This window comes from Phyllosticta citribraziliensis (assembly GCF_038025025.1).
Source record: "Phyllosticta citribraziliensis strain CPC 17464 chromosome Unknown J3D65scaffold_2, whole genome shotgun sequence".
NCBI lineage: Eukaryota > Fungi > Ascomycota > Dothideomycetes > Botryosphaeriales > Phyllostictaceae > Phyllosticta > Phyllosticta citribraziliensis.
The window spans coordinates 593968-606401 of NW_027117339.1; the positions used below are offsets into that span (position 1 = coordinate 593968).

Consider the following 12434-nt stretch of genomic DNA (forward strand, 5'->3'; position numbering starts at 1 on the left):
TGGTTGAGAATGTTAGCAAGAACCGTGAATTGTCCTAGGAATTCCGACGTAGAAGTACTCTCCCACTCGACGTCACCACGTGTGCTTTAGCAAGACGAATTCAATAGCAAAGGACGGTCTTGGACCATGGCTGGTGGTTCAATGACTGACTGCGTCAAAAGTCTCTCTGCGAAGTTATCACAGACGCATCACTGTACCCTCAACATTCTTCATCAAACATCATCAACTGCATCCTGCGCTGAAATTTGAGAAACTCTTGTCACCTTCGACCTTCGGCGCGTGAGAGAAGTCGAGCACAGGGCATCTCCTCTCGAATGCTCTCTATGCGAAAGCACCGCCAAGCAGCGGCTTGACTGCATTGTTGAAATCGGCATGCTCGGCTAGCGACAATCGAGACAAGTTTGACTTAAAGACAGGGCGAGAAAGGAGGTGACGTTGAAAGACAGGGACAAGGAGGGCGTTGAGGTTGGTTGGTGGGCGACGCGTTGGCCGGCGGTCTGTGAGCGGTTTGGCGCTAGCACTGTTTGGGCTTAGCCGGAGAAGCCACAGCCCCGCCACAGTCACCTCTCACTGGACTCAACAGCATCTCAGCCTCTGTCATCCGCTGCATCGTCGACACCAATCTCGTGGCCGACTCACGCATCCAGAGCAACATGACACTATTCCCCAGCTTCTCAGCGCTCTGCATCTGATTTCGAGAAGCGTGGGGCCCTTTTCAGAGGTCTGCTCTGCAACTTCGGTCTACTGCGGGGCTGTTTAGCTGATTGCTGGCCCACCTTTCCAATCCGATGTCGTTTACGTCCAATCACCCAACCTGCAGCACCACGGACCCGCCCGCGATGTTATCCAAAGCTGAGCCGTCCTATTCATGATGCTAAGCTGGAAGATGAGCATCCTTCTTCATTTGCGTTTGATTGAACCTCCACATCTCCAGGCTCAACAACTTGCGCAAAAATGGAGCTTTGTCAAGTGTGTTATGAAACCCTTGAAGGAATCTTGAGTCCAGAGAATTCAAGAAGGCTCGGTCGGTTACCGCCTGCAGGTATGTTCTGGCACGAACTGCCTGAGAACTTGTGAAGGTTCTGACATGGTGATAGAGCTAGCAAGGACACGCACAGAGGAGAATCATCCTTTGGCATATGAATACGCCCATCATGTCGACGTGGAAATATTACGACACTCCCGGTCATACTGCCGTGTATGCAGCGCGCTCGAGAATGCTGCTCCTACATATCCGCATCTAGGCGTGGTTACCATCGTTCGCTTTAGCAAGAACACAACAGGACCGATAGGACCATCGATCCTCGCTTCCTTTCGTGGGTCAGCAGATGGCGAAGTACTGATAGACTTGTATCATCATGGTGGTGAGTTGTGGTTTTTGCCGACATAATGCTCCACGCCCAATCTAACTGGTCAGATCCATTATTGCCTATTTCCAAGTTCCCCTTGTCGGCATCAACAAAGTCAACTGAGTCTTTTGCGCAACTCTCGGCCTGGATGGAAGACTGTCTCCACACACACGACCGATGTGACTTGAGTTCTTCCTCTGGCTTCACTCCATCTCGTCTCCTCAAGCTCGAAACCCGACACTCTGAAAAATCTATATCTCTGGTGCTCAGGCATGAATGCCCGCCAGGGACAGCTTACATGACGCTCAGTCATTGTTGGGGAAATCAGCCAGCCACGAGCAAGCTAAGGCTTTCTTCAGATACACTTCTCATCCTTCGTGAAGGGATATCTCTGGGTACGCTTCCAAAAACCTTCAGGGATGCCTTCCACGTCATCGAGACTCTCAACTTTCGATATCTTTGGATCGACAGGCTCTGCATCTTTCAAGATTCGCAAGAGGACTGGTCCAGGGAAAGTTCTACGATGCAAGATGTGTATCGGCATTCCTCTTTGAACATTTCGGCCCATGCAGCGTTTGACGACACAGATGGCTGCTTCTTCGACCGCGATGGTTCCGTGGGTCGCACCCCCTGGCTGAATATAAATCTCGGGACAGCTGCAATCCCACAGCTTTACAGCGTCAGGGAGTTCATTCCATTGACCATTTCTGAAGAATTCAATGAAGGACCGATTACATGTCGCGGATGGATCCTGCAAGAGAGGTTGCTAGCCCCTAGAGTTGTTCACTTTGGACGCAAACAGCTTTTTTGGGAATGCATGACGTCCATGTGCTCTGAAACCTTCCCTGCTAACTTGCTCGACTTTTCCTGGGACCCGCCGATATCTTCAGGCAGACGCCACACTTGGAAACATATTCTTGACTCCAATCAGACCTTCATCCTCGAATCTGACTACGAAGGCCCGGGTAGAGAGTTGTTCCTCGATTGGGATGGGCTCGTAAGGGACTTCTCACTTACCAAACTGACTGTCCCCAGCGACAAATTGGTCGCAATTGCAGGTCTTGCGAATGACATGAAGGAAAAGCTTCGACAAGAGAGACTTCTGCGGCGAATTCCCGACGATGATTCTCTACGTCACTTTGAGACTTACCTTGCTGGCATTTGGAATGCAACTCTTCCGATGAGCCTTCTATGGTGCGTTTGGGGGGACCGTTTGCCTCGACCAAAGTACCGCGCCCCATCCTGGTCGTGGGCTTCTGTCGATGGGAACATCAATCCCAACGACTTTTTCGACTATTGGGGAGAGGAAAAACAACTTGTTTCAGTCAACCATGCGGAAGTCATCCCACTGCATGATGAGACAGGGGAAGTCGTAGACGGGACTTTGAACGTGACTGCTCCTCTTGCAGTCTACGGACTGGAATCCAGTGGATTGGACAAATCGCAGGTCAAGATCAAAGACCTTCGTAGTCCCCTCGACCTCAACAATCGCCAAACCCTGCAGGGTGATAATCAGTATCATCATCACATCGACTTTGACACAGCAGACGACGTTTTTGAAGAGCTCTACTGTTTGCCCATAGTTTCGTCATGTTTTGCGAACCTGGGATTGAACGTACATGGGCTAGTGCTCAAGAGCGTGGGAGCAAAGTTCTGCCGGGTCGGATACTTCTCTATCGAGGCCCGGAACAAGATCTCTGGAGAAGTTGGAACATTTATCGAAAAGCTTCCGAGGACGGTGGTAGAAATTATTTGACGGGATAGAAGCATCTAGTTCACTGTCAATTGTACGTCACTCCGGTTGGATCTTTAAATTGCCAGTCGTCGAATTTTGGTCTGATTGGAAGCCCAGAGCTGTAAGTTCTCTTCTCAATTTGGAAGCTGCCAGACAAACTCATGTGCCATTTGCACGCCATCGGATCTTTACTTTGGAAAGAATTGGAAATATCACGCCATTGGGTAAGTTTGCCTCCATTTGCAGACAAAACTGATCCACCAGCAGCAGGCAATGCGATGTCTCGTGTCCAACTTAGCTGCGAAAGGCAAAACTCCGCCATGTCGTATTTACATCTTCACCATGATCGACACGCACGCCAATTGCAAAGTTGTTGAACAGTGGCATGACGATGTACGGCGCGTTAAGCCGAAACTTCAAAGCCAAAGAGATTTAAGCTCGAACCACAGCCTCTTGACAACCTTGAAGCTTCCAAATCCCACTCTTGCGTGAAGCTCGGCCACTTTCAGAGTCAACACCTCAGCCTCGGTCTTCTGCATGTCAGTCAACACCAAGTCAATCATGATCGGCTTGCTCGCAGCTTATTTAACAACGATTACGTCATTGAGACCAGAGATGTCATTTTCAAAAATTCCGTGGAGGGGTAAGAGTTGCCGACAGAGTTTTGGTTATACTTTTTGATCTGAATGGCTCCCGTCCACTGACAGCACAGCCTAAAAGACGCGCGTAGCGCTTGCATGCACTCGAGGAACTTTTGGGTAAAATGCTTCTTGGCCGCGGCAGGTGATGGCGAGCGACATTTTCTCCGCATTTGTCAACGCGGAGACAAACTTCCGCTCCGCTCCGTGCCTTCCAGTCTGAGCTTTCCGACAGTTACCCGAATAGGCTATCAGGGGGCGACAGGATTGTCAGGGGCAAAAAATACGATGCGGAGGGCGGGGCACAAGCAATGCTAAGCTTTGTTAGCGCAAAGCCAAGCCACAGTAAGCTCGGCATGACCAGGACCCTGTAGGGCTCGAGGCCGTGAAACATTCTTGGGACGCACTAGCTCATCGACGTCTCCAGCTCAGCTTAAAACGACTCACCTTCCCTGTCGCCGCTCCGCTGGCTTTCAGGCGTGGCTTTGGCCGCGGCCGCGGCCCAAGTCCATCTCGCCAGCCAGCCTCACCGCCCCACGACGATCCAGACTTGGACACGAGCACAACGCCCGTTGGATTGGGCGCTTGTCATCTTCCGGATGGTGTGTCGTTGGGCAAAGGGGATTCCCGTTTGCCGGCGCCGACCACGTTTGGGAGGGCATGCCTTCGCTGCAAGCCTGCGTACGGCTGTTGAACCAAAATAAGCTTCCGGCAAGCGGTGGCGGAGCGCTACGTCCCGCCGCGATTTTCTTGCTAGATTTGACCTTCGTGATTGTGGAGCCATTGTGAAGTAACACTGACGATGTTCGGTAGGTCGTTGAGGACAAACGCACGTGAGCGGTGCGGCAGCCCGATTGCGAGCCCGCGGAATGCCCAAACAAGCTTTCAACGTGACATCAAATGCTTGCCTACTCGAAACATTGGACCTACCAGATTCAAGGTGATTAAGGAGACGAGAAGCGTTGTTGGCTGTGCAATGTGCGGCGTTTCCACAGTGGCGCGGTCTACCACCCGCCGCGACTTTGAGGCCTATTCTCGCCCCGATTTAACACCATGCACTAACATTTGATCGCGTGCAGCCTTCTCTTTCCTCTGCTGGCCACGGCCGGTTAATACGCACCTCTCCCTCCACTCCTCCGCCTGCTCGCGTGCCTCTTCGCAATGGAGGTTACTCTCCCCACCGGAAAGCACTCGCCCAAGAAGATGCTACGAGGTATTCTTCAAGGCCCTTTGGGCATCTTCCACCGCACCGAGGACCAGTTTGCTTTCTTCTTTGTCTCCTTCTTCGCAGCAAAGTTGCTCCACTTGTACACTCACATTCTTTCGCTGCCAATCCTCCTATATCTGTTGTACCTGCCGACTTTCCTCTCAACTGATGTCGCGCTCCTCGCATTCGGCAAGCTGCTGTTTTATCGCCGCAAGCGCTGCGCATTCGGTATGCTCAGAAAGCTGCTGGGCGGACTCCTCGCGTAAGTTTTCCAATTCAGACTCTCCAAAACCATACTAATGGCTGTTAGAATGCTCACTGCCGCGGCGGCGGCTGCCTCGATTTCGTTTTACATGGAGACGGGAGGTGAGATTCAATGGCTTGCGGGGACAGCTATGGCCAACGACCCCGGCGGACTGAAAATGCTCCTGTCAGGGCTCCCATGCATGGCCTTAGCATTTGGAGTCTTGGCACTTCTCGCCTACCTCATCGCGCCAAGTTTCAATGACGTTGTTGACCACGCCTTGGACGCCGTCGCTGGCTCCTTCAAGGAAGTCTTTGGCTGCTCGAGGCGCAGTGATGGGGCTGACGATCCAGAGAAGGTGGCCATGCTGGTGGAGGAGACCAATGGCGAGGACAGGTAAGAAACACTTGGCTGCCAATCCCTTGGCGCAGTGGAAAGCTGACTCACAGATATAGGATCAGGGAGAGATCGGCTGTCTATCCTCGCAAACTCAGGTCCTTGGCTCTGATTTCCGCTTTGGTCACCGTCATCGTGCTGCATGTCGTGCGTCCAACGAGGCCTCCGTACGCTCACATGTCCGGCTCGATTCCGCTGACGGTTGTTGGAGCGCTTCTCTTCAATCCCGTCGACTCTGACTTTTGTCTCCCGTACCCTCGGGAGCCAGTAGAGTTTCCGTTTGAGGACTTCCCGGCCTTTGATTGGGAGGGTGGCTCTTCTGACTTTCCGGAATGGATGCCGCGCTCAGATTACTGTCGCTCTTTACAAACGTACTCTCCGCAGGATAACCACTCTCATTTCCCAAACTCTGGAGCAAACGATCCATCAACCGAAAGCCATGGAAGCTCAACCAAGAAAACATACGACCCAAGATGCGATCCGCTCAAGTTTACAAACATCAAGCAGGATGTCTTGAAGTCATTGCAGGATACATTCCGCAAGAGCAAACCATCCATTAAGCATGTCGTTGTTCTTACACTGGAAAGCACTCGCAAAGACATGTTTCCATTCAAAAAAGAAAGTGACGTATATAAGAGGATGATCTCTGCAAACGGGCCGAATCTGGATCAGCACGACTTGGACAGGAAGCTCAAGAACCTTACCCCGGTGGCCCAGCTTTTGACTGGAGAATCAAACGGATTTGGCGAGGACAATGCCATTGACAAGAAGCTCTCGTCCCAAAGCTGGAGGAAGGCTTTTGAAGGGGACATGGGCGGAGTCAATGTCCAAGGAGCCATCACTGCCGCTGCCTATACCTTGAAGAGCATGCTGGGAACTCACTGCGGTGTCGAGTCCTTGCCCGTCGACTTTAATGAAGAAGTCAAGGGCCAAATATACCAGCCGTGTATCGCGCAAATCCTGGACCTTTTCAACTCGCAGATGAACAACGCGTCAGCTGGTGGCCAGGACTTTCTTTCTTCGCAATGGGAATCCGTTATCATGCAGTCCGTCACTGACAAGTTTGACCTGCAAGACATTCTGGATCCGCAAATGGGCTTCAAGGACAAGGTGATGCGAGAACAAATACGCGACCATGTCGGCTTTCCACCTCCAACGGGACCAGAAGTCAACTATTTTGGCTATCCTGAAACAGAGCTGATTCCATACATGCGCGCACGCTTTGAGGGCGCGAAAAAGGATAGCAAACGCCTCTTCATCTCGCACGTAACCAGTACGACACATCACCCTTACAGCACACCCAAGGACTGGGACGGTCGTCAGGATTTCCACTCGAGATCTCGCTTCTCACGTCACGACCCCTTCTACGACTATCTCAACGCTATCAAGTGGCAGGACGAGTGGATCGGGAGGGTTTTCGAGCTGCTGGACGAGCAGCAAGTTCTTGACGAAACTCTGGTGGTTCTGGTCGGGGACCACGGCATGGCCTTCCACCCCATCGACGGCTCCTCTACATGCTACGAAAACGGGCACAACTCCAACATGCACATCCCACTCCTCATGCTGCACCCCTCTCTTCCACGCGTCCAAATCGCACCCTCAGAAACCGCCTCCATTCTCTCCATCCTCCCAACAATTCTCGACCTGCTCCTCCAAACCGACTCCCTGCCCGACTCCGCCGCCAAAACTGCGCAGCGCCTGCTCCCCAACTACCAAGGTCAATCTCTCCTGCGGCACCTTGCCTCTCTTCCTCCGTCCACTGCCTCCAGCGCCGCGCCCGCCGCTCCCACCACCTCTGCAACCGCCATCACCAATACAAACCAAAACAACGCAGCGCTCTTCTCCCCCGCCAACATCACCATCCCGCCCGACTTCCACATCACAACCATCAACCCAGGCGGTGCGATCCTGGCGCTCTCGTCGACCTCGCTTCCCTACCGTCTCGTCATGCCGCTGTGCAGTACGACGGCGCTGCGCTTCACGTCGACGGCGACCTCAGCCCTCGAGCCCGCGCCGCAAATCGTGACGGGCTGGACGAGCGCCGAGCTGCGCGACCGCGTCATGCGCGCCCACGGACCCCTCGCCGCGCGCTGGGCTGAGGTTGCGGAGAAGGTGGGTCGGTGGTGGGTTTGGGAGAGCCGCAGACGTTGGAATTATCACGGTGTTGCCAGGAGTACGGATCGTGGTGGTGTGGAGGGTGCGAAGGGCGGGCGCATCGAGAAAGAGCATTGGTGGGAAACGTGATCGTGATAGTGGAGGAATGGCTGGAGGAGGACAAAGGCGTAATGGTGTTTCAGGGATTCTGGGTTGCTTGCTTACTCTTGCTTGCTGCTGATGAAGGTTAGGAAATCGTTGCTTGTTCGCTGTAAGCCCAACGAGAAAGGGTTCGAATGGAGACTACCATAGACTGCTGTCGAAGTGGATAGACAAAAGACACGAATTAAATTACTTGAAAGCACTATCTGTTGAGCGCGTTGTTGCCCCGTCTCCACTATCGCACTCGCCATGTCGAAATCACCACAATACTCCTGACTCTTCTTTCTGCCATCTGCACGTCACTCTCGCTCTATTTCCCTCTCGAGCACAGCCACCCCTACCGCATTCAATCCGACACTCAATCGACCTAGACGCCCTAACTCCCTTCCAACCGCTGTCCACGCGTCGTCCACCTCTAGGTTTGCGATGCGAGACGGGCGGCGAGTCGCCCTCCGGCAAAATTGCAACTCAAAATGTTGCCGTTGCTGACGCGTCACGACCACCAAGACGGAAACTCACCTCGGACCCGGACCCCCCCATCATCTGCGAGCTCATGAATAGGGAGACAGGCGATTTCGTTTTCGCATCATCTTCGTTTACGTGATGGTGGTGTGCAAGGTTGAGGTGCGGCTCCTTTCATTGAGGGTGGTGGTGTCCACGCGTCCTTTCATTTTTCCTAGGTGCAGACTCGCCGCCAAAAGTCGCAATGAGGTGACGGAGTCGTTCTGGTAGCATCCGCGGGTCACATGGCTCACGCGTCTCCATGCCGATGTCCTGATTTCCTAATCCTCTTCTCCGCGGCCTCTTGATCGCTAGGTTCGTCTTCGTATACGCGGTCGACAAGTTCGGCACATTGTATTTGCTTGAGGATATGTATACTGGCTGATGTCAGTATCGGAAATTGAGTCGAGAGAGCAGTTCGTGGCTTACATGGACGACAGGAAAAATGTAACGAGGACGTCTTGTAGGGCAACCTATACTCAACTGTTTCGCCGCGAATCCTTCCACTACGACCTTCCGCTTTCGTGCTTCCCCTCACATTCCTTCCGGTCTTCGTTCACACGGCAGAAGTGTCGAGCGAACGTGCCAATGAAGAAATATGGGATGCCACCAGTGGATTTACCACTTTGTCAACAGCAACCCTCGCCAGATACCAAAACAACGTTTCCCATGGTCCTTGGGGCATGTGCCGAGCCCACCACTTCATCACTAGCACGAGACTGTCATGGCGCAGCTTTGCTGGACAAAGACTTTGGCATGGTACATCTTCTTTGACGACGCGGTCGTCCGTGTCCACCTTCTGCTTCAGGGGGTCGGCGTCAATGTGGGGAGCCAAAATCATCAGATCTGAAGTGGGCTCTTACAGGTCATCACAAAAGACCGCAGTAAGCCTATCTTGTGCTGTCCTCGGTGGATTTTGGAGGGCTATTTCCTAATAAATTTTGACTTACAAGTCTCCAAGGCTAACCGTCTCCAAGTCCCCCATTTCTCCGATGAGAACAGCACCAGACCAGAACTTGTCAACCAAGGCCTCAATACCCTTCAGATCCATCTCAGCAAGGACTTTTCGCTGCAAGCTGGGCGACTGCCAGCTGGGCAAAATCCACTCGAAGCAAAGTCACTAATGTCAACTTGAAACTGCAGATATCTGTCGAAATTCATGCCCAAATTCTCCAATCCTAGACGTCCCGGCCATTCTCCAGCAACAAGGCACTCACCATCCAAACAGTCGTCCGTAGCCGAAGCAAAATCGACGAAAAGCGTCTCCTAATCGCGAAGACGCACATTCCCAGCCCCAGGCTTCCGCATCAATCTAGCCTAGCCTAGCCTAGGTAGCCGATCAGCGCCAGCGCAGATCCGCGCGGCGATCCCCCGTCGCGGACAGGCAGACAGACCCTGGTTGACAAGTTATCCGAGAGCGACGAGCTGCGCGCGAGGCTCGTTGGACCTCTTCCTGTTTTGGAAAAGAAAGGGCGGCGGAGGGGGAGCGGAGTCTTGGGCGCAGTAGTGGAGCGGAGCTGATTGAAGATGGGGCGTTGGTCAATGCAAGATGCGGGTTTCGGGCACCGCAGTGCCGAATATCTTTCCCAGGCAGCAGCTCCCAAAGAATAGCATTCAACACATTGTACTCCTTGAAACCTCAGTACCAACAGCCTCAACAGCAGCAGCCACCAAAATAGAGCGCTTGTTGCGTATGCTAATGCTATCTATGTACGGACGCACCTAATGCTGTACCCAAAAACCCATTCACACCCGCTACCAAAAGGGGGAAGGAAACACTCGACTACCAAAACGCCTGCTCGATCCACGACGGCTGACGCGACAGCGGCTCCTCCGAGTCGAGATCAGCAGCATCGAAATCATCCACAACAGCATGCTTCGGCGAACGAGGCTGATGCTCTGTACAAGAACAAAACAAGTCAGACAGGTTCGTGGTCTGCTTCACTTACAGTCTGACTGGTGCTGGTGTAGCACACTGCGGAGGCAGATGATGGATAGGTAGGCATGTATGTGATTCTTGGAGGATATCGGCTAAGACGAATCCACCTTACCCTTGCCCTTTCCTTTGTCCGTGGCTTTGGTAGAGGCGTTTGCGTCTTGGGGAGGTTGTTTGAGCGGCGGGCTGGCGTCTTTGGATTCGATGTGGCCTTCGATCCCGTCTCCATTTGCACCTCCTGGCTCTTGAGGGGCTTCATCGTTCCGCGCGGGGTGTTTATCTTGCCCTTCAGAATCGCTGTCGTGTTGACAGAGATCTCCGCCATGTAGCCAGTCGCCATTTCTTTTCTCCTCAGCCGCCTCCTCTGTGGCAACGCCTTGAAGATCACTCCAGTACTCCAAGCGCCGACAAGCTTCGTCCGCGGCCTTGACTGCGCGGAGCAGGTTGTCAATCTTGCGTGATTCTTCCGGTCCTTCTGGCTCATTGTCTTCCGTGTGAGCGCGGCGATGTGCCGAGGCAGCGTCGCATGTTTGAAGCAGGAGAGAAAGAAGTTGGCGGCGAGATGACTGGAACACAAACAAGGACATGATTGTGGGAACCTATGAATGTCAGATGGGGCTTGACTTGATTGTAAGGTTAGGCTTGCCTGCTCCGCGAGATAGTACAGCTCGTCGGCTCCATTTTCCAGAAAGTTGCGGACGATGACAATCTTCTCCCGGTCTATCGCTGCTTTCTTGAGCCGCAGCATGAGAGTGGGTATGTCTGTAATGTCAGGGGCCTCCTCGGACTCTTCATCAGCGGCTCGGCGTCGAGAAAACGACAAGGAACGGGCGAGGCTCGCGTCTGGGCTGCTGTCTGGGCTTCTTGCTCGCGCAGCCTTGGGATGTATCGTAAAGTAGTCCTCGTTGAGCATGTGGGCGGCGCTCAAGTGTTCTGGCACGATATTCGTCCCCGCGCGGATAGTATGCTTGCGGATGCGCTTGCGGAGCCAGCGTCTTCTTCGCACAAACGAGTGGAACCACGGATGATTTCCATGCCAAGCGAAGCCTTGATGGAAGGAGAAGGAGTATTGCCAGCCCTCTTCGTCGACATCGTGGGACATGTCCACGTACCACGATTTCCACGCCCATTCCCAGCTTGGATCCGGCACAGAAGCGTTTGTGATATTCACTGGGCTGATTCTGAATTGACCATTGACCCAAGGCGCGGGGTCAAAGTTGAGAAGCGACTTGGATGAGAAGAGCGGGATCCCAAAGAAGAATGAGCCTCGCTGGTTTTCGTACAAGACGTCGACCACGGCATCTTTTTCCTTCTTCAAAGACTTCTTGGATTTGACCAGGCCCTTTACTTTTTGTTTCCCTCTCTCCAGTTTGCTGTGGACACGGTCCACTCGGCCCTCCTTGGTGCTATTGCCCTCTCTGACGCTATTGTCCTCGGTGTTTTGGTCCGTCTCGTCGGCGTCGGCCCGAGCCTGCTTGGAATCGATCTGCACCACCTCGGCCGAGCCGCTCCCTTCACCCCCGTCCGAGTATCTATTCTGTTGCCATCTCGCGTACTTTTGCTTTACTAGGCCGCGCTTCGCGAGATCTTCCCGCAGCGAAGCGCGGTTGAGCCGCTTCGAGGGATGCGAGGACAAGGGCGCCAGAGAGTCAGAACCCGCCGAGGAAGTGGGCACGATCTCCCGTTCTGTTTCTCCATTCGCGTTTTCTGTGTGGTCTACGAGGAGGATTTGGTGGTCGTACTTGGCTGGACCGGAGACAGCGTCGTTGTGGCGCGACGAGGTCAAGCCCAGAATGGACATGGCTAGGATCCTGCGCCGAGGGTATGCAAGGACGGGAGGACGGAAGTAGGCCGGATAGGTAGGTCGGTCGGTACAATGCTAAGGCAACCCTTTCATAAGGGGGGCCGGGTGCCTGCTGCGGAGAGAGCTGAAGGGTTGAATGCAGCAGCTAGGACGGCGATGGGATTCGGAGTGCAGGAGGAGGCGGGCAAAGGATCATGGCATGGCGCTGGCGGGCGGAAGCAGTCGCGAGGCAGCTGAGGCTCCCGACAACGGACTGGAGTGAGACCTGCGAAGCATCAAGCAGTCAGCATTAGGTAGAGAAACACAACATAGCAGAGGCGGTGACGGTGGCACGTAGCGTCGAAAGCGGCTAGGCGGAGGCCCGTGGC

At 53.7% G+C, this 12434-nt stretch overlaps 3 protein-coding genes across 3 annotated transcripts; 2 read left to right on the forward strand and 1 right to left on the reverse strand.

Annotated features, from left to right (window-relative positions):
* The first annotated feature begins 857 nt into the window (after positions 1–857).
* J3D65DRAFT_202533 (heterokaryon incompatibility protein-domain-containing protein) lies at positions 858–3485 on the forward strand. Its single transcript, XM_066794423.1, has 4 exons — positions 858–1024; positions 1098–1364; positions 1418–3308; positions 3352–3485. The coding sequence occupies exons 1-3, from the start codon at positions 955–957 to the stop codon at positions 3103–3105; spliced, it is 2025 nt and encodes a 674-aa protein (XP_066658427.1). The 5' UTR covers positions 858–954; the 3' UTR covers positions 3106–3308; positions 3352–3485.
* A 1210-nt stretch (positions 3486–4695) lies between these two features.
* On the forward strand, positions 4696–7849 carry J3D65DRAFT_202429 (alkaline-phosphatase-like protein). The gene is made up of 3 exons (XM_066794422.1): positions 4696–5191; positions 5240–5569; positions 5629–7849. Exons 1-3 carry the CDS (start codon positions 4884–4886, stop codon positions 7811–7813), a joined length of 2823 nt encoding a protein of 940 aa, XP_066658428.1. The 5' UTR covers positions 4696–4883; the 3' UTR covers positions 7814–7849.
* Positions 7850–10357: 2508 nt separating this feature from the next.
* J3D65DRAFT_664557 (uncharacterized protein) lies at positions 10358–12063 on the reverse strand (the record flags this gene model as incomplete). The annotated part of the gene is made up of 2 exons (XM_066802748.1): positions 10358–10861; positions 10963–12063. The coding sequence occupies 2 exons, from the start codon at positions 12061–12063 to the stop codon at positions 10358–10360; spliced, it is 1605 nt and encodes a 534-aa protein (XP_066658429.1).
* Positions 12064–12434: the final 371 nt, after the last annotated feature.

Coding starts and splice junctions, on each gene's coding strand:
- J3D65DRAFT_202533 (XM_066794423.1), top strand. CDS start 955: ATGGAGCTTTGTCAAGTGTGTTATGAAACCCTTGAAGGAATCTTGAGT. Junction 1,025..1,097: donor AGAGAATTCAAGAAGGCTCG/GTCGGTTACCGC, acceptor ACATGGTGATAG/AGCTAGCAAGGACACGCACA. Junction 1,365..1,417: donor AGACTTGTATCATCATGGTG/GTGAGTTGTGGT, acceptor CTAACTGGTCAG/ATCCATTATTGCCTATTTCC.
- J3D65DRAFT_202429 (XM_066794422.1), top strand. CDS start 4,884: ATGGAGGTTACTCTCCCCACCGGAAAGCACTCGCCCAAGAAGATGCTA. Junction 5,192..5,239: donor CTGCTGGGCGGACTCCTCGC/GTAAGTTTTCCA, acceptor AATGGCTGTTAG/AATGCTCACTGCCGCGGCGG. Junction 5,570..5,628: donor GAGACCAATGGCGAGGACAG/GTAAGAAACACT, acceptor TCACAGATATAG/GATCAGGGAGAGATCGGCTG.